General features: G+C 37.8%; 1 protein-coding gene across 3 annotated transcripts in view; it reads left to right on the forward strand.

Annotated features, from left to right (window-relative positions):
* Positions 1-26,151, forward strand: part of ERCC6L2 (ERCC excision repair 6 like 2) — a 163,197-nt gene extending 137,046 nt beyond the window's left edge. For all 3 annotated transcript variants that reach the window (XM_073880718.1, XM_073880717.1, XM_073880719.1), the window contains 2 exons: positions 17,873-18,054; positions 24,391-26,151. In XM_073880718.1, coding sequence (XP_073736819.1) covers positions 17,873-18,054; positions 24,391-25,363 — 1,155 coding nt within the window. In that variant the 3' untranslated portion in view covers positions 25,364-26,151. The remainder of the gene's footprint in view (positions 1-17,872; positions 18,055-24,390) is intronic.
* Positions 26,152-26,372: the final 221 nt, after the last annotated feature.

Raw genomic sequence — 26,372 nt, forward strand, 5'->3', positions numbered from 1 at the left:
TAGCGATGAGTAGATGTGGCATCCTTCCTCACAGTGATGTTACCAGGATTAATGGAGTAACATGACTGCTGAGCTATTGTGTACAAAACACGTTCAGCTTCTTGCAAGAAACCCTGAAATTATTCAAAATATAATAGAAATTTTTATTATTGTAATTATGATTATTGATCAGTAAAGGCAATGAGTGAAACTCCCTGTTATTCTTTACAATGTCCTAATATGATTTTTATTGTTAACAGTACCAATAATACCATATGTTAGAAAACCATGAAACATGTCTGGTTCTCTAATTTTATAGATGAGGGACCCACCTTGAGCTATGGCTCATTTGTCTTGAATTCTATAGAAAAACTACATTTGAAAGGAGTTATAAACTAATTTAACAATGAACTGGACTGACAAAAATAATCTTTGCTTATCGAGAAGTAGTTGGATTCTAACTCTCATAGCTGGTCACTGTTCCAATTGCATAGAAGATAGATGTCGCTTCTGTTATTTTGTTTTTTTTTTAATTCTTACATTTTATTTTGGAATACAAAAACATTTCAGGACAAATGCTAATGTTCTTTCTCCATTCAGAATGCTATTCCTTGACAAATTTTTTTTATTATTATTATGTTATGTTAATCACCATACATTACATCATTAGTTTTTGATGTAGTGTTCCATGATTCATTGTTTGTATATAACACCCAGTGCTCCATGCAGAGCGTGCCATCTTTAATACCCATCACCAGGCTAACCCATCCTCCCACCCCCCTCCCATCTAGAACCCTCAGTTTGTTTTTCAGAGTCCATGTCTCCCATGGTTTGTCTCCCCCTCCGATTTCCCCCCCTTCATTCTTCCCCTCCTGCTATCGTCTTCTTTTTTTTTTCTTAACAAATATTGCATTATTTGTTTCAGAGGTACAGATCTGTGATTCAGCAGTCTTGCACAATTCACAGCGCTCACCATAGCACATACCCTCCCCAATGTCTATCATCCAGCCACCCCATCCCTCCCACCCCCCTCCACTTCAGCAACCCTCAGTTTGTTTCCTGAGATTAAGAATTCCTCATATCAGTGAGGTCATATGACACATGTCTTTCTCTGATTGACTTATTTCGCTCAGCATAATACCCTCCAGTTCCATCCACGTCATTGCAAATGGCAAGATCTCATTACTTTTGATGGCTGCATAATATTCCACTGTGTGTGTGTGTGTGTGTGTGTGTGTGTGTGTGTGTGTGTGTGTGTACACCACATCTTCTTTATCCATTCATCTGTCAATGGACATCTTGGCTCTTTCCACAGTTTGGCTATTGTGGACATTGCTGCTATAAACATCGGGGTGCACGTACCCCTGCGGATCCCTACATTTGTATCTTTGGGGTAAATACCCAGTAGTGCAATTGCTGGATCATATGGTAGCTCTATTTTCAACTTTTTGAGGAACCTCCATACTGTTTTCTGGAGTGGCTGCACCAGCTTGCATTCCCACCAACAGTGTAGGAGGGTTCCCCTTTCTCCGCATCCTCACCAACATCTGTTGTTTCCTGACTTGTTAATTTTAGCCATTCTGACTGGTGTGAGGTGATATCTCATTGAGGTTTTGATTTGGATTTCCCTGATGCTGAGCGATGTTGAGCACTTTTTCATGTGTCTGTTGGCCGTTTGGATGTCTTCTTTGGAAAAATGTCTGTTCATGTCTTCTGCCCATTTCTTTGTTCTTTGGGTGTTGAGTTTAAGAAGTTCTTTATAGATTTTGGATACTAGCCCTTTATCTGATATGTCATTGCAAATGTCTTCTCCCATTCTGTCGGTTGTCTTTTGGTTTTGTTGACTATTTCTTTTGCTGTGCAAAGGCTTTTTATCTTGATGAAGTCCCAGTAGTTCATTTTTGCCCTTGCTTCCCTTGCCTTTGGCAATGTTTCTAGGAAGAAGTTGCTGCGGCTCAGGTCGAAGAGATTGCTGCCTGTGTTCTCCTTTAGGATTTTGATGGACTCCTGTCTCACATTGAGGTCTTTCAACCATTTTGAGTCTATTTTTGTGTGTGGTGTAAGGAAATGGTCCAGTTTCATTCTTCTGCATGTGGCTATCCAATTTTCCCAACACCATTTGTTGAAGAGACTGTTTTTTTTTTCCCTTGGACATTCTTTCCTGCTTTGTTGAAGATTAGTTGACCATAGAGTTGAGGGTCCATTTCTGGGCTGTCTATTCTGTTCCATTGATCTATGTGTCTGTTTTTGTGCCAGTACCATACTGTCTTGATGATGACAGCTTTGTAATAGAGCTGGCAGTCCGGAATCGTGATGCCGCCAGCTTTGCTTTTCTTTTTCAACATTCCTCTGGCTATTCGGTGTCTTTTCTGGTTCCATACAAATTTTAGGATTATTTGTTCCATTTCTTTGAAAAAAGTGATGGTATTTTGATGGGGATTGCATTGAATGTATAGATTGCTCTAGGTAGCATTGATATCTTCACAATGTTTGTTCTTCCAATCCGTGAGCATGGAATGTTTTTCCATTTCTTTGTGTCTTCCTCAATTTCTTTCATGAGTATTTTATAGTTTTCTGAGTACAGATCCTTTGCCTCTTTGGTTAGATTTATTCCTAGGTATCTTATGGTTTTGGGTGCAATTGTAAGTGGCATCGACTCCTTAATTTCTCTCTCTTCTGTCTTGTTGGTGTATAGGAATGCCACTGATTTCTGGATAGATGTCGCTTCTTAAGAGAATTTCTCCATTTAGAATAGTTGGGAGATTCCAAATAGTTAAAAAATACTATTTCTTCAAATAATGTTTTCTCATTAACAATATAAAAGCTTAGAGATATAAGATCTCATTGAACTCTGATTGACTCTACCTGGTGACTTAAAGAAAGTTAAACACTTAACAGCCCTTTTCCAATTATATTTTATCCCTCTGTGAAAACCGTGGTATCAACTGGACATGGCCATTTAATGGGAACACCTATTGCCTTGTCATCTGAGAATCCTGTCTCTACACATATGAATTCTGAATTTTTCTAGGATGAATAAAGCAAAAGTATCAGACTAGAGAATCATAGTATTTCAGAATTCGGAGGATTCTTGGAGACTATTAAATGCAAATGTATTATTTTTACTGATTTTTTTAAAAATGAGATGGTAAATGGCTTCCCTCAGGCTCAACAGTGTCAGTAAGCTTAAATCCCTATAGTCCTTCAATCCTTCTATCTTCTCTTGTGTTTTTTTTCCCCTCAGTTCCTTTGGCTTCTATTTTGTTTTGGAGGTTTTACTTTTTTTTTTTTTTTTTTTACTCCATTTTACTTTTCCAATATAACAAATCAGTCTAATTTTCCAAAATAACTTGCCTGTGAAGAACACCCTCACTTCAGCAGTTAAACAAAAATTTCAGGTGGACTGAATGTATCCTTCACTTTAAAAAATATTTTTTTAGATAGTTAAAACTCTATCTGGCGTACACATTCATAAACACCACAACTTAGCAACAGACAGCACAGAATGGGAGTTCAGAAAATGTTTGTCATTGGGAATTCCTGCATGAAAGTATTACATAAGGCACAACCATTTTTGCTATGACGTCAAGGCTCCTGAGCTCTTACCTCCTCAAGTTAATGTTAAATTGGGTACACTGGCAGATCATATAAGGATATTAGTCATTTTAGAGCAGCATGAATGCTGGTATTCTTCATTTTCACTCACTATTTGTCATCCCTTGGCCATAGTGCTGGAATAGGAAACCCACTCAAGAAGGGAGAACATGGGTAACAGTGTCAGAAAAGATATCCCTACCTATGCATGACTTTATGAGCTTTCCTCATCTAGCAGTAATACACCTACACAGTCACTTTAGGCCTTAATTTTCTGTCTTCCAAAGTTCTTTGAAATGTCTTTTTGTGCTTCCTTCCCATGGCACACAAGGCCTATCTCAATTCAGCCCTAGTCTGCTTTTTCATTCTCATTCTGAGACACTCATTCAAAGTTAATGATACTCTGTACCGGGCACTGTGCTAGAAACTGGGGATATAAAGAGGAACAGGCTCTTCTGGTCAGCCTTCAGCTTATGAACCAGTCTCCGAGCACACCATGGACTTTTATCCTGCCATGCCTTTGCTCTTGTGATTCTTTTGTTTAAAATTCCATTTCAGGGCACCTGGGTGGCTCAGTCGGTTAAGTATCTGCCTCTGGCTCAGGTCATGATCCCAGGGTCCTGGGATCGGGTACCATGTTGGGCTCCCTGCTAGGCGGGGAGTCTGCTTCTCCCTCTGCCTGCCGCTCCCCCTGCTTGTGCTCTCTCTCTCTCTGTCAAATAAATAAATAAAATCTTTTAAAAAATAAAATAAAGCTGCATTTCATCTATGTCTGCCTATTGAACTCCTGCCCCTTGGATCAGTAATGATGGCTGTCCCCTCAGTCTTCTCCAAAGCAGTGTAAATGTCTTCCTCATCTTCATTTGTGTGTGTGTGTGTGTGTGTGTGTGTGTGTGTGTGTGTGTATGATGTACCACTTATCATTGTAGTATGTACTATTATAGTATGTCTATAGGATTCTTTCAGCTGCAAGGAATAGAATAACCATCTAACAGTGGCCTATACAAACAGACATATGAAAACATGCTCTATTCCTGGTTAGCTTGTGAATTGTCAGGGAAATGCAAATCAAAACCACAATGAGATACCACCTCACACCTGTCAGAATAGCTAAAATAAAAAACACAAAGTAACAGGTGTTGGATGTGGAGAAAAAGGAATCCTTGTGCACTGCTGGTGGGAATGCAAACTGGTGCAGCCACTGCAGAAAATAGTATGGAGGTTCCTTAAAAAAATTAAAAATAGAAATACCATATGATCTAGTAATTCCACTACTGGGTCTTTACCCAAAGAAATTGAAAACACTAATTCAAAAAAAATATATCACCCCTATGTTTATTGTACCATTATTTACAATAGCCAAGATATGGAAGCAACCCAAGTGTCCATCACTAGATGAATGGATAAAGAAGATGTGGTATATATACAATGGAATTTTACTCAGCCACAAGACAGAATGAGACCTTGCCATTTGCAACAACATGAATGGACCTGAGGATATTATGCCAAGTGAAAGAAGTCAGAGAAAGACAAATACCGTATGATTTAACTTACATGCAGAATCTAAAAAACAAAACAAGTGAATAAACAAACAAAAAGCAGAAACAGACCCATAAATACAGAGAACAAACTAATGATTGCCAGAGGGGAGAGGGGTGGGAGGGATGGGCAAAATGTGTAAAGGGGAGTGGAAGATGCAGGCTTCCAGTTATGGAATGAGCAAGTCACAGGAATAAAAGGTGCAGCATAGAGAATATAGTCAATGGTATTATAATAGTGCTGAGTGGTAATAGGCGGTAGCTACACTTGTGATGAGCCTAGCATAACACATAGACTTGTCAAATCACTATGAAACTAATGTAACATTGTATGTCAACTCTACTTCAATAAAGATTAATTAATTAATTAATTAATAAAAGTAGTCTATACAGTGGACCGTTGAATTAATTCACATAACAGCAAGTCTGTTGGAGGCTATTTCCAGGTTTAGTGCTATAGCCTAGTGACATTGTAAGGATTCAGGCTTTCTCATTTTCTGCCCCACTATCCTTAGTAAGTTAACATTTAGTCCCTGGGCCTTTTGCCTCATGTTGCAGGATGACTACTGCATCTCAAGAACTAATTTTCTCATACAAATGTATCCAAAGACAGAAAGGTGTGGTTCTTTTCATATTGTCTCCCTTTATTGGGAAGAACAGTTTTCTTGCAAAACATGCCTAGCTTGCCTAACCTCAGTTTATCCCCCCGAAAACTGAGAGAGCAATCCTTCCCTGAGCACATCTCTAAGAGAACTCCATTTTTGTTCAGACAACAAAGAGTAACAATGGCTATTGGTAGGCCATTGTTCCTGGTTAGCTTGTGAAACTCTTTTGTTTTAGGAACTGAATTTTGCTCTTTTATTCCCAAGAGCTAGAACAGTACCTGGTACCTGGATATTCAATTAGGAATTTCTAGTAGATACTAAATAAAGTCTTCTCAAAGAGATTCTACAAAGTAAAACGTGAGGAATTTTTAATATAAGCATTAATTCTTGTGTGGTGGATTGGCTTTAGGCAGGATAAATAGGTTTGACCTGTGGTCCTTGATCTAATATGAAATTTGTGACACTTTTGCAAATTTCCTATGGAATGAATTTGTGATATTTTTGCAAATTTCCTGATGAGGATAAGATCCCTGTTAACGTAACCAGAGTCAGCTCTCACAGATTTTATGTCAAAATTGTTGATAAGTTGATGTTTTATTTTAAAGGTATCATCATCCCGTAGCCAAGTTACTATCAGAATCAACTTTCAATTAATCTGTAAACAATTTTCATGACTCTGGCAGCAACTGCTTAAAAATGGAATTGGAAAGACATATCCTACTTTTATTCAGTATTTAAGGTTATGCTGTTACTATTGCCAGGTGAAGTAGTGAATACCTTCAGAGGAAGAAGTTTTTGCTTTTGGCAAATTGTCTTCCAAAAATTTTTCTTACTTGTGTTATGTTTTTGTAAGTTTATATTCATCCAACATCCATTTATTGAAAGTCTGTTGGGTACGTGACTCAGGACTCTCCCTCTCCCCCCCATCTTTCTCTCTCTCTCTCTCTCTCTAATACACACACACACATATACATATACATATATATACACATACATACAATATACACACATATGTATATAATATACAAATTATATTTTTATATATATTATATATATGTATATTTGGTTCTCTGTTAGAGGCATGTATAGATCCAGTTACATAGGTAAGATCTAAGCAATCAAAATAGTTTCCAATTGTACAGGGGCCCTACCTATTCAAAGAGAGCCCCTTGATTTTGTTGTATTCCCTTGGTGTGTGAAATTAGGATTTTTGGTCTACATTGCAACATTGTTGCTGCTTGGCTTAGTATGCTGTATGTGATTACATAACATCTTAAATCAAGGTAGATTCCATTTATATAATAAAGTTATCAAATGAGAAATTGAAATAGCAATGCAAGAAAAAGAAAGGATGCAAGGAAAGTCTCATGAATCTGTACCTTCAAGCATGGGTAGGACTATGCTGGGCAGAAGGCAGGGCTGAGGAAATTTGGCTCCAGAAATGACTGTCATGATGTGTTTGGCAATAGTGAGAAGACTAGCCTAATCAGGCCAGCCTATATTGGACATCAGGAAGAGTAAGGCTGCATAGGGGGAACAGATCAGGAAAGGCCTTGCATGTAGAGCAATAATCAGATGTTAAACTCACCTGAACAGACCAAAATGTTAGAGTTTATACCTAAGAAGTAACTTTCAACATGTGTAGAAGATCTAACAATTCCCTGATGAAGAAGGCCAAGAGCCAGGCCTGGAGCTGGTAATAATTTTTCTAGACAGAAAGACTCTTCTGTTTTCTCTCACAAAACTGGGTATGGAGCCTTTTCCTGTGTGTAGACACAAAACTGGGTGAAACGAAAATCCACTCTGGTCATCCTGGTCCGTTTCCAGCATGGAGGTATTAAGTATGTGCCGAATGAAGATGCATCCGTTTCTGGTATTTGAGCAGTTCTCAAAGTGTGGTCCATGGAGTGGACCCCTAAGATGTTTGAGACTCTTTCCAGGGTCTGCAAGGTCAGAACTATTTTCAGAATATTTCTAAGTACGCTTTTCACTTGCTAGCGTTTGTACAAATGGTGCAAAAGCGATGGTGAGAAAACTGCTAGCAGCTTAGCATGAATCAGGCAGTGGCCCCAAGTTATACCAGGCAGCCATTGGATTCTGCACCACTACATATTTGCAGGAAAAGAAAACTAGCTTCTCTGATGAATATCCTTGATGAATTTATATCCTTGATAAAAATGGCTGATTTTAACCAATCTCAACCCTTTATACTCATCTTTTTTTCTGTTCTGTTTGATAAAATTGGAAGTGTACATAAGCACTTGTATAATTGAGCTGGAAACTGAACTAGCCGCTTTTTTATAAAACAGCGTTTGTACTTGACAAACTGGTTATTTAAATTTGCATATTTGGTAGGTAATTTCTTAAAAATGAACCTAGTGAGTTTTGTACTTCAAGGAAAACAATGGGCAATATGTGTTGCCAGGAATAAAAGTCAAGCTCTCGAGTGAAAACTAAAATGTCGAAAAACCACGACCATGACACTTTCTCTATACTTAAAGATTTTTTTTTCTGATGCAATAGGTGATGATAACAACAAATATGGTTTTCCAGTGTTGTACAGTTGAATGTAATCAACATTTAGAAGATCTGCAAAGCTCAGTTAATCGATATTTCCACATGACCAGTGAATGATACCACAAAATCTTGCCATGGGAAAAAAAACAGCCAAAGTACAAGATAAATACCAGTGAATTTTAATTTTAACAATATAAAAAATTTGCTGATATGGTTGCAGATTTTACATGAAACTAACCTTAATTGAGTTTTGATACAGTACCAAAAAAGAATACAGTTATCTGAAAAGGCTATTAAAATATTCTTCCCTGGGGTGCCTGGGTGGCTCAGTCATTAAGCCTCTGCCTTTGGCTCAGGTCATGATCCCAGGGTCCTGGGATCGAGCCCCTGCATTGGGCTCCCTGCTCCGCGGGAAGCCTGCTTCTCCCTCTCCCACTTCCCCTGCTTGTGTTCCCTCTCTCACTGTGTCTCTCTCTGTCAAATAAATAAAATCTTTAAATATATATATATATATATATATATATATATATTCTTCCCTTTTCTAACTACATACCTATATGATACTGATTTTCTTCATATATTCCAACCAAAAGAACCTTGTTGCAAACAGATTGAATGCAGAAGCCAGATATGAGAATCCAGCTGTGTTTTATGAATCTAGATATTAAAGACATTTACAGAAATGTATAATATAGCCACTCAGGGAACCTGGTGGCTCAGACAGTTAAGCATCTGCCTTCGGCTCAGGTCATGGTCTCCAAGTCCTGGGATCGAGCCCCACGTCAGGCTCCCTGCTCTTAGATCTTCCCTCTGTCTTTCCCCTCCATTCGTGCTCTGTCTTTCAAATGAATGAATAAAATCTTTAAATATATATATATATAAACATGTTATTGATATTTTTAATAGGTTAATAAATATTTTAAATGTTTAATAGGTAAAACTGACACAAAATCTCTTCGGGGTCCTTAATAATTTTTAAAGTGTAAAAATGGGGTGCCTGCATGGCACAATCAGATCAGCATCTGTCTGACTCTTGATTTCAGCTCAGGTCATGATCTCAGGATCCTGAGATTGAGCCCCAGGTTGAGACCTGCATTGGGCTTGCACTGGGTATGGAGCCTGCTTAAGATTCTCCCTCTGTCCCTTCCCCTGCTCAAGAGCACTTTCTCTCGTGCATGCTCTCTCTCTCTCTCTAAAATAAGTAAAGCTTGAAAAAAAAAAAAAAAAAAAAACAAGTGTAGGGACGCCTGAGTGGCTCAGTCATTTAAGCATCTGCCTATGGCTTAGGTCATGATCCCAGGATCCCAGGATCAAGTCCCTCATCGGGCTCCCTGCCCAAATAGTCTTTAGAGAAAGTTTTACAGTAATGTAATTAATACGTATAAAGATTCAAAATTGTGTCAGGGCTGCAAGATTCTAAGGACCTACTCGTTACTACTTTCTGAAGATCCTATAAGAACTGGTAGAATTGTGAATTACAAATATGGAAGAGACTGATGGGAGTCCCTGTTCCAGATTTCTACCGCCTAGATCCGGATCCCCAAATCACTCATTATCTCCCAAGGTAATGAGGCTCAAAAAGATACAAAAACTTCCAACTTTCCCCTGAACCCTAGGGCCTGAGGTGCTGAGTCCAGTGTTCCAACTGCTACCGCAGAAGCCCCCAGACCCTGCTCTAGCCTTTGTCTGCAGGAGGTAATAAAGGGAATTTATGCCCTGACCTCGCTGCCATGGAGGACTGACTTTGGTGGTTGCCTTTTCCACAGATGACTGCTCTGGCAGTGCCTTCAGGGTCCCAGATCCCAAGGAGATAGGGCTTTTATATTCTTTTTTGTAGTGTGTGCTCCACAGCATTCACCTGCTCTCCCAAGGCTGTCACCTTGTTCTTTTAGATAGATGGATCTGTCCGACAATGAGAAATGGACTCATGGGGATAAAAAAGGAACCTAGGCTCAGAACAGCCAATATAAAGTTGTCCTGTTGTGACTCACCTAGAAAGCAAAGCACTATTAAAAATATACAGATATATAAATATAGATAGAGATCTAATAGAGATGTAGCTGGATTGTAACTATTATTTCTCCCAGGAAGAAAGCAGAACAATAACAAACGAAAAAGATTTTGGATTTGCGTCTAAGTGTTTTTTTCATATTTGAATGTCATTTTTAAACATGCAGAAAATTTGACTTTAATATGTATTTGTGGTGGTTCCTCTAAACAGCAGGCTCTTCTCCAGAGGACAAGTAAAGACAGTTCAGGGCTCATAGTTGCCTTTGGCTTTCCTGAATATTGGAAAACTACATTTACAGTAATATTGCCTACCTCCAGGTAAAAATCTTCAATGATTACTTTAAGGATAGGAGCTTTTTCACACTTGTACAAAGATCCTTAAAAGTTTTCATCCTTTTAGAAACTCAGATGCCACTGAATGAATGTATTTACATGTGCTATATGTTTTTATAGTACTCCTGATTCCCTGCTTTGCAAAGACAAGGAAGCTTATGACTTTTTATGTGTTTACAGTTTGGCCCTTACCAAGAGGGAGATTTCTTTTTTAATCTTTCCTTAGAACAGATGTGTAGACAAAAGCATTGCTGCCTCTCAGACTTCACTATTTAAGATTTAATGAAGAAAAAAAAATGGAAGAGCACTTGATTTTTTTTTAGTCTCTATGGCAAAGTTAATGTGATCAGGACAGTGTGAGGACCTGTGGCCACACGGTGCACCCACACGTGGCCGTGACCAGAGAGTGCCTTGTGAGGCTCTGTGCTGTTCTCAGGAACAAGTGTAGACCAAGAGCTTTCCTGTAATAGGCAGATCCTCTGGTGATCTTAGAATCCAACTTTAATTAATCTTTCCACTCAGACTTCTCAGTGGGTCCAAGCCATCAGGACGTTCCAATGCCTTTGAAAATCTCCTCCCTGTTTTCAATTTTCTCAATGATGAATCAAGCCTAAACATCTGGTTATGGGAGAAAAACAGTGAATGTGTCAGTTAAATATGCATTGCTCTTTGTTCTGGTGTATGTTCTGCAGGGTGTTTTCTGGAGAAACTGGCTTAGGAGACAGATCTATTCCAAAATTGCTTAATAAAACATTTCAGTAATTCCCAGTAGCCTACTGTGGAATAGTAGCAGCCTATCAGGCTGTTCTGCTTCATTGTGCACTATCCCTGTCCAAGCTTCCTCCACTCTGTGGAGGGTACAGATGAGCAGGGGAGAAAGAATCAGCAGTATCTTCACTGGCTATGGATGTGTCTCTAGGAATTAAGTCCCAGGGAGCGTTAGAAAGATGGCAGAGATCGCAATAGTATTTCTCTTGCTAAGATGGGAATTAGAGGCTATTCACAATTGGTTTTGAAACTCACTCTCCTGGATTGTAATCTTTCTTGCCCCATTTGTTATAGGTGGGTGGCTGTAGGCAAGATTGAGCCCTGTCAACTTTTTTCATTGCCTTGCCATTCCCATCTAGGTACTCTCTGCAGTTCTTTTAATAATTTACCTCCAAAGTTATTTTTTTACCTCCACGACTATTAGTAGAAAGGTGTTTTTTTTTAACTTAAACATTCTCTGTACTATTCCCAGTAAAGTTTCCTAGTATATAAAGATAGATTTCCTACATAGCAGAGTAAATAGAAAAATATTAATGTAATCATAGGTAGGGGCATCTGCCTTTTTTTTCTTTTCTCAGTACATTGATGCCAAAGACTGCTATCTTTAAACTTTTTAAGAGTCGGGGGTTTTTTTTCCTTACTTTCATACTGAAAATCTATATATACCTTATTACCTTTTTTTAAGCTATGCCTTTCAAAAAATAACTATTGGTTCAGTTAAAGCAATGTAGCTTGGCGTAGATCTAATGTCTTGAAATACAGACAATGCACTTTTGGTTCAAAGGAAAAAGAAAGTATTATCAAAAGTTATCTGAATGTTTCTTACTATTGGCCTGAAGATAAGGAATTTCCTGGTAGAACCAATATAAACCTAAAACTTCCCAGTAAGAAATAAATTGTACAGAATTATATACAGTTGTTTATATTTAGTGTGGATTCATTGTGGCTACTCTAGAAGACAGAATTTTTCCCTACAAAAGTGCCTTCTTATTTATTATAATCCTAATGTATGTCTTTTACAACTTAAAATAATTACAGCTTTTATTTTATAGAATGTATACACTGTACATTTTAAATAGTAATTTTTATGATATATTTTCAAACACATTTTATAGATACATCAGAAAAATCAGTAATGATTTTATAACTTCACCAAAATTAAATCAAAGCTGATAGTCATGAAGTCTTTGAAGTGAGCTATTTCCAAGTTAAACATTTAATTGTGAATAAATGAGGAGACTATTTTGGCCAAAATATGTTAGAGCAATTATGATTTATAGAAATAATATATATTTAATGTTTGCACTGAATTGAACAAATTTTTATATTATGAATTTTAGTAATAACAACTACCTGTTTATTTATTTATTTTTTATTTTTTATTGTTATGTTAATCACCATACATTACATCATTAGTTTTTGATGCAGTGTTCCATGATTCATTGTTTGTTCATAACACCCATTGCTCCATGCAGAACGTGCCCTCTTTAATACCCATCACCAGGCTAACCCATCCCCCTACCCTCCTCCCCTCTAGAACCCTCAGTTTGTTTTTCAGAGTCCATCATCTCTCATGGTTCGTCTCCCCCTCTGACTTACTCCCCTTCATTCTTCCTCTCCTGCTATCTTCTTCTTTTTCTTTTCTCTTAAAATATGTTGCGTTATTTGTTTCAGAAGTACAGATCTGTGATTCAACAGTCTTGCACAATTCACAGCGCTCACCGTAGCACATACCCTCCCCAATGTCTATCACCCAGCCACCCCATCCCTCCCACCCCCAACCACTCCAGTAACACTCAGTTTGTTTCCTGAGATTAAGAATTCCTCATATCAGTGAGGTCATATGATACATGTCTTTCTCTGACTTATTTCACTCAGCATCAACTGATTTCTTCATATAATACGTATATGTCCATAGAAGGAAGACACGTTACTGCACATAGATTAAAATTATTACTTCAGGATTCTCTGATAAATCCACCTTTTTAAGTAGCCCCCCATTTCCATTCATCTAATCTCATTATCAAATGGATTTTTAACTGCATTTTTACACTTCCTAGAAACAATTACTGCATTCCTTACACTCACTAAGTTTTGTTTTTAATAAAAATTCCATAAATTGAATTTGACTTTTCATACAAACACTACGGTAGAAACACCTAACAATACCCAATAATTAAACAAATAATCATGAATATAGCAATACTAAGTTATAAATTATATTCTAATAGTGTCAAGCTTTCTAAAATACTTATTAGCAGAAATACTTATACTATACAAATACTGTACAAAGTCCTTATCTTTATAATTCCTTATCATTATAATCATAAATTATCATATGAAAGTAAGCTTCATCAGAATCACAGAATATGGAAGTACTTCCTAAAGGCAAATCTTGATGGATAGTTGTAAAGAAACTTTTTAAGAAAACATTAGGAACAATTAGGGGCTTTTGCAGAAACTGGTATTTCTGCTGTATTCATGTCATGATTGCAAAATTTCTTTTTAAATACAGACATAGTGTTCCGGTTGTTGGCCATTCTACTCTCTAGGGGAAAGAGGAGTGGATTCGTTTTGCTTTCTTTAGCAAGCACCCTCACCCTCTCTCCTAGTGTTAAGAAGGGATAGTATTGTCTTTTCAATTCCTAATCCAGTTCATTTTACTGAATTTTTCATTACTCAAGCCTTTATTACTGTTGCTACTTCTTCATGTTGCCTCAGTGTCATATGACTTCACAGCTTTGACATAGTGGTAATGAATGAGCTTGAGTCCAGTCCACATAATCTGGAATCTTTTCATCTTGGCCATAGGCCTTGAACTTTGCTTTATAATAAATTATAACTATCACTACAATTGCAGCTGCACTTTGGCACTGTTTTCCTTGTATCAGCTATGTAAAGGATACTATTTTACTAGAGTGAAACCAGCTTTATAAAAAGGCCACCAAAATGTTTATTAAGTTAATTAATAAAATTTTGTTTCACAGCCTTGTTTCAGTAGTTTCAAAGGACTCTACTAAAATGGAAATCTGAACCTAGATTTTTTTTTTAAATAAAGAATAGGGTATTGAGCTCATGTGGGAAAAGAATGTTTTTACTTTTTTATGATTGTCTAACATAATCTGTTTTTTAAATATGGAATATTTGGCAAAAATTAAAGATCCACATGTTTGATACCTGTTGTTGGAAAAGCTGAATTTCCCTGAAGAATTTATAAAACTGACTTTAAAAAAATGTATCCACACAAAATGTGAACTCTGTAATCCTGCCAAGGTCAGAAAGACCCAGAATAATCATGTAAATTATTGAAAATTGCCATTTGTCTGGCATGATTTCTCTATGGCTTCAGAAATTGCAGTATATGAGGATGGAGTGTTCTTGGTTGGCCCAGTTCCTTCTTTTTCTGTTTATTCCCTTTATCTTCATGTAAACATCCCAACTCTCCTTACAATAATAGATCATTATTTCTTGGGGATCATCTAAGATGATATTCCTTTTTATTGGAAACTTTCAACATTCATCTGTTTTCTTGTGATGTAAAATAAATGCATCAAATCTCTTTCAAATTTATCTTTATAAAGGTCAGCATTTTCCTGTTAATGTTTTAAGATTCAAGAAATGATGTCTTTAAGTAAAGTATTTTCAACATTTTGTGTTTGTCCATCTGGTTCACAAGAGATATTTAAGAAGTCAATTTATTTTCACTAGAAATGGTTTGCTACTACAAAATATACAGTTACAGGGTGCCTGGCTGGCTCAGTTGGTAGAGCATGTGACTCTTGATCTCGGGGTCATAAGTTTGGTACCAATGTTGGATATAGAGATTACAGAAAGAGAGAGAGAGAAAGAAAGAAAGAGAGAGAGAGAGAGAGAGAGAGAACACAGTTATGTCATATGTGTTATATTCAGTTTATTTCAATAAAATGAACTTGAATATAAGTTGAAGAGATGAATGATTTATTTTTTAAAAGAAAACTAAATGTTCCATCTTCAAAATAAAAAAAAAAAATGGGCTTGTCACTTTTAAGTCCCTTAAAGGTTGAGGCCTCTTTGTATATGTAAACATCTTTGTTCTCAACTGCATAGTCTGGTGACAGGAAGATAACAGGTGCTCAGTAAATATTTGTGGAATGAAAAACTATCCCCTACCCACATTCATTTATATGTGCCATTTCAATCCCATCAAACTCTTAAAAAAGAAAAATAATTATGTCATCAGCAAGAATCTGTATCTAGTACACTCTTACAGTCTTTGTATGTCTGAAAAAAGAATTATTTAATGATAGTTTAACTGGGTATAGAATACTGAGTTTATAGTATTTTCCTCTCTGCACATAGAAGGTATTATCTAATTATCTTCTGGTGGTGGTGGTATTAATGAGAAGGCTTTCTTCAGGTTGATTGTCCTTTCTTTGTGGGATATCTGTTTTTTTCTCCCTGCTAGTTTTTTTTTTTTTAAGATTTTATTTATTTATTTGACAGAGAGAGAGAGAGGTAGTGAGAGAAGGAACACAAGCAGGGGGAGTGGGAGAGGGAAAGCAGGCTTCCCACAGAGCAGGGAGCCTGATGTGGGGCTTGATCCCAGGACCCTGGGATCGTGACCTGAGCCGAAAGCAGATGCCTAACGACTGAGCCACCCAGGTGCCCATCTCTCAGCTAGTTTTTAAGATATTCTCTGTGATATAACAAAGTACAAGATTTATTATTATTTTTCCCATTAGAGATGCTCTCTCCTTTTTTGCTTTGAGGATTCATGCCTTCTTCAGTTACCTGACATTATGTCTTTGCATTATCTCTTCTGTTTTCTCTATTCTTTTCTTCCAGTATTTTAGAAATTTTGATATGTCTTCTTACTCTACCACTTTCTCAGCTATCACTGGAGGGCTGTTTAGTCTGCTGCTTTAACTCATATTTTGAGCTTGTTCCTATCTCTGTTTTTTATTTTAAAACTATATTTCCTTTTTAGAGTTTGTGTTTGGTTCTTTTTCAGATCTGTCTATAGAATACCCAGTTCTTGCTGGCAGATTCTATTCCTTCCTTTACCTTTCTGGACATGCTGATGATGTAAAGTCTCAGGTTGCTTCATTATCTAAAATTCCTCTGATTGTGTATTCTCACTCACACTTGTTACATCTGCCCATTTTCATGGTGGTGGGTTTTATATGTTCTTCATAATTTTTGCCTGAGCTCCTCCCCACCCCTCCCTCCACATTGGAATCAAAAGCATTCTCTGGATTATGGAAGTCTTCCTAGGGTATGTTTTTATATTCATCCCTCATTGAGATCCATAGTCTTCAGTGATTCTGGGCCAGTTTTTATGTTGGTTTTTAGCTTAGATTTTCTATACCACCCAGGTGCTACAAAATCAGATTCTACAACTGGCGCAGGCTGGGCATTCCACATTTCACCAGTGATTCTTCTTATCTAGAGTAGGACGGTAACCTGCTTCTATCCTGTGTTCCCAATTTGGGCTTTTCTAGCTTTAATTTGCACACTGGGTATCCTCTTAACTCCTCCTTTGTTTTTGGTTGGTTTGTTTTTAATGCAGGGAGTTCAGTCATTTTCCTCTCCCCTCTGGACATGGGGTCCTGCAGACTATAACTTAAGGCATTAGCTCCCATTCACCACTATGTTAATTCTTTGCTTTTTCACACCTACTGATTTACCTTTCTTACTTCTGAGCTCAAATATAATTTTGCTGTTGTTGTTGTCAAATTGTATACAACATTTCTCTTTTTGGAATGGGCTGGGACTTGCACATATTCACTCTACCATCTTCCCAGGGAAATTGGAACCATACAATTTAAAATTATTTTTTTTCTTGACCCAGTGTTTTTAACAATTTATGTTAAACAAGCAACCCATGTAGTCTGTAAAATAAATATGATTTTATCTATAATTTCAACCAACTGTAGTTAGCATCTTAAAATCACTGAATATCCTGGCAATCCAGTAGAGATTAAAAAGTAGGATTTATGAAGATAGTTTCTTATTTAATTATCACATAAAGATTGTTATTTTTTAAAAGTTTGGCTGCTTATGTAAAATTAAATACCTGAAAATCTGATTAATAATATTGAGAGAAATTACTGAATTTAAGAATTTTAAATATCTCATTTTTATGCCATTATTTTTATAATCATTAATTTTTATCCTCACTTAGTATTGTGGATATCAGCATGTATATAGTATGCGATCAGTCTTGACAATGAAGGCATTATCTTATTGCTATTACTTTTATTATATCTTTAAGAAAGCTACATCTTTAACATATGTCTTAAACCATAGACACCATGGACACATCATAGTATTGCCATTTCTTTTATATATGTCAGAAAGATATAAAAGTAATTTTTGCCCATATCTTCTTTTTAAAAATCTAGGTTAACATTTCTTACAGTGCTATCAGTTGGAGAATATGATATACTTGATTATAAAGAGTTTGGGGAAAAAATAAGGCCATCTCCTCATTGAACCAAAAATGACTATTTTTTTCAGACTTAGTTTTTGCTTTCCTTCTCTTTCCAGACACAGAAAGAAAAAGTGAAGACAGATACACTGACACATACAAAGAAAGGTCAACAGCTAAGTGAAGGAAGCATTTCATTTCCCCTTTACATTTCACACCCTGTAAGCCAGAAGAAGAAAAAAGTCTACCGCACAGATCAGACCACGTTCATAATTGGAGAAACGCCAAAAGGAATCCGCAGGTATGTTTATAACAATATTGGACTTTAAGAATTATTCTTAAAAGAAATATAGCTACTTAATAAAATACACAAATTATTTGAATCTTAACCATACCTGGCATCTAAATTTGTACACTTTAAACAATAAATTCCAGATATTTTAAATGTTTTTAGAAAGCTAATCCCTGAATTGATAAAAAATCATTTTAGATCCATTTTATATGGATACATGAAATACTTAAGTGCATTATATTCATTCACTGAATATGTACTGAGTACCTAATATGTACTCAGACATTGTGCTGAGTGCTGAACATATAATGTAAAAAAGGACATAGAGCTTATAGCACAGTGGGAGTTGGCATTAAACCATAAGAATTTTCAAAAGGAAAAAAAAAACTTATAATTATAAAATGATAAAAGAAAGAAGTGGGCAGGCCTCCTTGATAGAGATTAATGGGATCTGGAGGAGGTGCAGATAGCGTTCTGTTAGGTATTCAGGGAAGACCTCATGACACAGTTGACATCTGAGACCTGAGGGATAACCAGGCAAAGAACTAGAGTAAGAACATGCCTGAGGAGGGAAGAGGTTGGTGTGTTTGAGGAACCGAGAGAAAACTCGTGTACTTAGTACATGATAAACCAAGTGGGCAGCCATAAGATGAAGGCCAAGACATAGATGGGGCTGGAGCAAGCAAAGCCCTGTCAGCGGACTCTTGTCCGCACCAAGAGTTTGGATTTTATTCCAAGTGCAGCCAAAAGCTGTTGAAGCATGAATATGATCTGATGTATGTTTCTAAAAGATTGTTCGAGGTTCTGTGTGGAAAAGGGCAGACTAGGGGAGACCATAAGGAACTAGTTGATGGTGGTTAGCAATAGAGTGGTTGCCATGGAGACAGTGAAGTGGATGACTTCAGTTTGGTGCTCGACTGGTTGTTGGAACAACAGACTGGGTTGACTAAATGGGGAAAACGAACAGAGAAAAGAGTTTGGGGTGAAAAAAATCAAGAGTCCTCCTTTGTTCATATTAAATTTGAGGTTCTATGGAAATGCCAAATAGGCAATGTATATGCTACTCTGGGGTTTGGGGGCTAGAGATCTAAATGTGGAAGTCATTGGCATCAAGATTATAAGTGACTTTAGAGCCACGGATCGTGTGAACAGCCTAGGAGCCCGGCACAGAGAGAAGAGGAGAAGCCCCAAGACTGAGCCTTTAGGTGACAGTGGCCCGCTGGGTAGGAGGCACAGTATAAGGTCCTGAAATCCAAGAGGAGTGAAGTTTCAAAAAGGAGGGAGCACTTCACTTTATGAAATGCTTCTGAGAACCAGAGTCAGATGAAGTGGGAAGGTACCTCCTGGAACTGGCAGCAGAGAACTCATTGGCTGCCTTGATGGGAGCTGTCTGCAAATCTTTGGGCAGACGCCAGGGTGAGGTGGGCAAGCAGGGGATGGGCAGACCCTGTGACAGCTCTTGGAGAGTAAAAAGGAACAGGAGCTGGAGGACATTATCAGTCAAAGGTAAGTTTTTTTCAAGCTGGGAAGATAATAGAACCTGTTTGTGTGTTGAGAGAAAAGCCTAATAGGGGAAAAAAGAGATCATGCCGGAGCCATGCTAAGAGAAGCCCTGGACGCAGGAGAGGGTGAGGTCCAGGCCCCTGCAGAAGGTCTAGCCTTCTAGATGAAGGGATGAAGACGGACACTGATATGGTGCTATTTCCTCAATTAATTGAGAATTAAAGTATCAATTCAGAGGGAGAGAAATTTCAGGAGAGAAAAGCCAGGAAATAAATCACTTATAAAGTAGGACAGCAAGCTTAGTGAGACTAGAATTCATGGCTCATGTTAAGTCCCTGTTTGAGAGCAATTGCAGTAGAAGCATCCATGCAGTTGTGCAGACTTTGTTCAGTACACTTCAATTGCTCAGTTACAGACACAGAATAGAGAGATGGCTGGGGTTTATTCAGGGGTTAGAATGGAGGGAAGCTGAAGTTTGTTTGTAAAGGAGTAATTACAAAATTGAACCTAAGCTAAACAAGGGGAGGCTTGATGAGGTCAGAAGTATCTTCCAGCATTGTTGTCATGGGGGAATTGAACAGTTGAGCTGGTATATAAAGTGCCTGAATTCAGGGATTTGCAGGTTGTGCAGTTAATGGTAATGATGGTGGCAGTCTATGGTCTTGGGAATAGGGACCTGACATGCAGTTGATTCTCGGGTCAGGAGTGGTAAAGAAATTGGTGGGGCCAGAGTTGGAGTTGAGTGGGGCATCCACATGGATATTGGTTTTATCAAGAATGATAGCAGGAGATGGGAAAGGAAGCAGGATTAATCTCGGGTGTTCAGTCACTAGCAGGAAGCAATTAAGAGGTCACTTAACAAGTTGAGGGAGAGAATGGTTTAGCAAGATAGCATAAACCTCAAAAAGGGGAAGGAGTCTCCAAGCAAATGATGGTCTGGAAGCAGCAATGTGAACCTGAACCCTGAGATTTAGGGCGTGAGGTATAAGAGCCTTAGCTTGTAAGGGCTGCATGGGAAGAGGCGGTATGAGGGGACAGAGGGATGATTCCAGGGGGAGAACAGGGGAGTTGGTAGATCGTAGCCTGGTTCTGGGGCACCAAAGAATGGTCTGGAAAGGTGAGGGATTGGATTAGATTGGGGGTGAAGAGAGTAGGAGGCGATGAGAGGCCAGTGGTTCCAGGTAAGAGAGTAGTGGCTGAGGTAGGCAGGGATGGGAGGCAGGGCTGAATTGGCCCTGAAGGCTCAGCAGGCAGTGGGCAAATGGTGATGGCTCTCTGGGTTCCAAATTCTTTCCTCAGGGTTTGGCAGCTCCTCGGCCCTTGGGTACTGGTGTGGTAGGTTGGAGTATGGCTCTTAGCTGTGCACCATTGCCCAGAAAGGTGAACACCCCACATATTACTCCAGTGTATCTCCTCTTAAACAGATTTATAACTATGATTCTGGGCAAACTTGGGGCAATTTACTTTGGGCAATTATTTTGCTCAGAGGCCGACCATAATACATTTTACCAGTTTTTGAGGAGCACAAGTGTCCTTATCCCCTCTAGCACTGTATATAAAAAGAAAACTATTAACAATGCTTAGTTTTGGCCTCTCTTCCTTCTTTCTCTACCTAGCCTAGGTAATAAATGCCTCAGGCTAAGTGAAAGGCTAACGGACCAGCATCTGAGCCAGGGAACAGTGTTAGAACTGCTGACACGTCTTTCCTGCTAACCATCCACTTTTATGAGAATCACGGCTCTGTACCAGCTGTAGCCCTCGGGGCACTGGAACGAAGTTTCTGTCCCCCTTCACTTCAGAAAGCTCAGGGAAAGAGAAGATGGTTTAGCTGTGTTCTACCCCTTTCCCTCAGTTCCTCAAGAACAGGGGAGAGAACATGAATTACATCCATGGCAGACAACTACTCTGGATACCTATCTTTGGTTTTCTTTTTTTTTTTTTCTCTATAGTGGCTCATGAGTGTCTACTCTCGTTTACTAAATTGTCCTTACAAAGTGGCTAGCTTATACCTCCTGATTGTACCTTGCACTTCCTTAAATACTTAGAGAAAATTCTTTTAAACACCAAGAATTATGAAAGCCAGTTAGAAGGCAAAAATAAAATGAATTATAATCGTAATTCATCTTGTGAAGGGACATCGCACAGCCTAATTTACTTGCATATTACTGACATAACACAGGGTCAGAAATAGGTCTCCTCCCAGAAGTGACAGAATCCTAGGATTGTGAGTGAGGTCAGCACAGTAAAGGTGAAAGTACTTTGGCAGCTGCTGAGATACCACCAAGTCTTGGATAAATAAAAAGACATCAGCCTGTACCTTTGCCATTAACTTAATCTTCACAGCACAAATATTTATTAGAAAGGCCATGAAAATGGATTTGGAGATGATTAATAAACAAAATAATAATACCTCATTACTTCATATGAAGTGAACACTGGAACCTTTTAAGAACGTGCTTGTTGCTTTCCAACAAGAACATTGGCAATTTCCAGGACAGAAATTTGGAAGCTTGTATTTGTGTTATTAAATATTCTGTTGGCAGTAAGAGTGGCTGTTGATCAGGCATAGATGATATCTGGACTTGGAACAGTTAATAGGACCAGTGTGGTGTGGACTAGAAGCCAGCATACTCATCTGGAGCCACGAAAGAAAGTCCTGAGCATGCGGGATGGATTGCTGCTAAAATCACAGGAAACACAAACTTTATATAACCTGGCCTGAGCAGCAAAAATAATAGTGGCTTTAGAGCTCCTACTTACATACATTACAAATAAATCATCATTTTCCCTTCAGGATTCTCTGTTGTGTGCAGGAGAAAATTCAAACTTCTGAAATTGGCATACAGACCCCTCATGATTTTCAGCCTCTTCCCTGGCCGTTTCTCCTGCCCCTCTGTACGCCGGGTCCTCTCAGAAGTGGGCCTGTGCGTGTTTCCCCTCTCCCTGGAACGTTTCCTCACTCATCCTTATCTGACTGGTGATCCTCACTCATCCTTATCTGACTGGTGACACCAGAGAAGCCTGTCCTGCTACCTTACCCATGACCCATCACTGGCTTAGGTACCCCTTCTGTGGGCACCCACAGGGCCTTGTATTTACATCTGTAGTGGGATTTATCACTCTCTTCTGGTTTGATTTTCATGCATCTGTCTCCCCCAGCTCGACTATAAACTCCTTGAAGAATATGGTAGTAGGGCTGTTCCCGGTGCCTAGCACATAGAGGGTCTATAAATATTTGTTGAATTCATAAATGACTGTTTTGAGGAAATATTATATAAAATATAAATATAATTCTAAAACTTTGGGACTTTTAATCATGTGCTACACCATCTTTGGCTTTTGTTTGAAAGAATTTTTGGGAACATTGAGCTCTCCTGATTCATGGCCCAAACTCAGCATCAGCAAAGCAATACCCTCTGTCTTAATCTACTCTGTCTCCCCTAACGAAATACCCCACACACTGGGGCTTAAACAACAGAAAGTTATTTTTCACAGTTCTAGAGTCTGGGAAGTTCAGGATCAGGGTACCAGCTGATTTGGCTTCTGTTGAGGGCTCTCCTCCTTGCATATGGTGACCTTCTCACCATGTCCTCACGTGTGGAGAAAGATCTCTCTGGTGGCTTCTTATGACCTTATTTAACCTTAATTACTCTCTAAAGGCCCTATCTCCAAATATAGTCACACTGAGGATTAGGGCTTCAACATATGAATTTGAGGGGGACACAGTTCAGTCCACAGCACCCTCATCTGGGGAAAGGAGCAGAGTCTGGTGTCTAGGGTTCTGAAACAATCTTTCTTTCTGCCTTTGTGTTACAAGGGTTCTGGAAGGCCTGTTTCCTCACACATGCATACAATAGTTTTTATTAGTATCTTATACTAAGAGTGAAACTCACTGCTTTAAGCATCTCAACTTCTTAGTTTAACTATCTATACCCAAGTTGGACCAGCTGGGAGAAGAAAGAATCTAGGTTTATCTAGGTTTAGAATTTTCCTTTAGGATCATCATAAAGCTGTGTGAAATTTCAATGTTGTATTTGTGGAAGAAGGGAAAAAAGGAGAGAGAAGAAAAAAAAAATCCCTTTATTTTTCAGAATTTTCTCTCTTCCATTCATTATGACCTTTCTTTGACAATTGTAGGATTTAAATGCAATATAGATTTTCAAATACAGATTATATAAATTATGATTCTCATGTCAGTCATAAATTGGCTGACTGGAGGAGTAGCATGCTGGGATCCCACAATTCCCAGGAAATACCTAATAGTATAAATCAGAATAACTTAAAAAGCTGGTGATTTCATGAGCTAAAAGTCTTTTTCAGTAGCATGAGGAAAGAGGTCATACCCTGCTAGTATAAAATGCATTTTCATTATGGAATTAAGCTAATATATACTAAATGAACAAAATTACAGTTGACCCTTGAATAACACAGGTTTGAACAGTGTGGATTCACTTATAGGCAGATTTTTTTTGGTAAATACAGTACTATAAATGTATTTTCTCTTCTTTATGATTTTCTTAATAACATTTTCCTTTTCTCTAGCTTACTTTATTGTAAGAATATAGCACATAATACAGCACATTATATATAACGCACATAACATACAAAATATGTGTTAATTGACTGTTTTATGTTCTTGGTAAGGTTTCCAGTCAACAGTAGGCTAATTTTGGGGACAGTCAAGTTATACTTGTATATTTGACTGCATGGGGAAACCTAACACCCTTGTTGTTCAAGGGTCAAATATACATTGCTTTGTCTCTTTAAATATCACTGATGATGAGTTCTTTAAAAATAAAATATAATAAAAATAACCACTGCTTTTGTTCATTAACTCTTCAGAAAACAATTTGAAGAAATGGCTTCTTATTTTAACTTGCCTTCTGTAAAGGAATTTGCTGAACATATAACTAAGGCCACATCAGAAGAACGACAGAAAATGCTAAAAGACTTTTATGCTTCTCAGTATCCAGAGGTAAAAGAATTTTTTGTGGATTCTGCTGCAGAATTCATTAAATCTTCCCCTCAGAAAAGAGAGAGAGTTAGGAATAAGTCTGAAAAAAGAGAATCTCTTATAAAAGAAAGGCCGTCAGATTCTGAAACTTTGTCATTTAAAAATTCTCCCAAAAAAGTTTCTCAAATTTATAGCCCAAAAATATATAAAGAAAAATCTATTAAGTTTCAAAATCACAGTTTCCATAGAGGAGAGGTGCCTTCTAATGATGGAGAAACTAACGAATCACCTATAAGCTCTACCCAAGAGACTGACAATGGGAAAAACAGCCAAGCCTCCAAAGACACTGTGGCATCCTGCTTCCTGAACACTAAGTCTGAAGTATATGAGTTAGAGAAATTAGAATATACCATGAAAGACCAACAAGACCTAAGAAGAACAGGCATTTCAAGAAATGAACCACTTTTCAAAGTGGAAAACAGAAAGATAAAAAATCCAGAGTTAGGCAACACTTCTGTGGTTGGCTTACTTGGTGACACGTCTATTCTTGATGACCTCTTTAGAAGTCATGGGAATAGTACCACACAACTGCCAAAGAAAGTTCTTTCAGGGCCCATGGAAAAAGCAAAACAGAGACCAAAAGATTTCTGGGACATCTTGAATGAACAGAACGACGACAGTCTTAGCAAACTCACCGACTTGGCAATGATAGAGACTCTGTGTGAAAAAGTGCCCCTTGCTGCCTCCTCCAAAAGGAAAGAGGAGCTGGAAACTTCACTTTGGAAATCAAATGAGAAATTTTTGTGGAAAAAATTTAGCTCAAGTGATACAGATGAAAACACAACTAATGTGCAAAAGTAATGCGTAAACATACAATGAGTTACTATAACCAGTGAATTTCTGCCACCCATGTTTACAACACCATGTTCCACACTAAGTATGTTACTTTGAACACAGTTTTTATTAAATTCTTGCTGTAGGGCTGTTTTAGCCTAAAAGGTTTTTCCTTGATATCTGATTTGATCTTTTAAAAATATGATTGTATTATAGTATCATCATCTTTATGAAATAGAAAAAGGTCTAGATTTGTTATCAGGAGACCTGGGACATCTCCCTTACTGTGTAATTATGTGCCAGTAGATAAGTCACTTACTTTGGTGTACAGATATTTCCTAATATGAAAGATGAAGGCTTTGAACTCAAGCAACATTTGTGTCCTTCCAGATTAAAAAGGCTTTGGTTTACTTTCCCAGATTCTATTAAGTCACAGGTCAAATTACAGTACATTGATGTGTTTCTTTCTTACTAGCATTTAGAAAATTAACTGTTTTCCTTTTCCCAAAGTATCATGTATTATTACTAAATTATGTCAGAGCAAGTAATACCTAGTACTGAATATATGATGTGTTAAAATAATAAGTTTATCACTGCTGAAAATCAAAGGGTTAATGTTGTATAACTGTACTATATGAGGTATGACACCCAAGTGATCGAACTACTGCCGATAGCCACAGAACGCAATGCCTCTCCTCCACTTGTTATACAACAGTTAAGATTTAGTCAGTACAGATTAAGCTGTGTGTAGTACTTTTGTATGAAGTATGGAGAAATGAAGAAACATTTTATTTAAAACTGTTCTATTTTGTTGAATTTAATGTATTTAATGTTCTATTATGTTGAATTTAAAACTGTTCTATTTTGTTGAATTTAACTGTTCTATTTTGCTACATTTAATGTATGTGGTTTATAATCAACGGAATGTGCTTATTGTTGAATTCATTTCTGTGGAAACATTCACTCGGTCCCTGTGTATCCCGCACCAGTGGCTCAAGATGTGCAGGTGAGGTACCACTCTGGGTAAAGGACAGGA

Source organism: Callorhinus ursinus, unplaced genomic scaffold, assembly GCF_003265705.2.
Source record: "Callorhinus ursinus isolate GAN/ISIS: 27379988/994484 unplaced genomic scaffold, GSC_fseal_2.0 scaffold39, whole genome shotgun sequence".
Taxonomy (NCBI): Eukaryota; Metazoa; Chordata; class Mammalia; order Carnivora; family Otariidae; genus Callorhinus; species Callorhinus ursinus.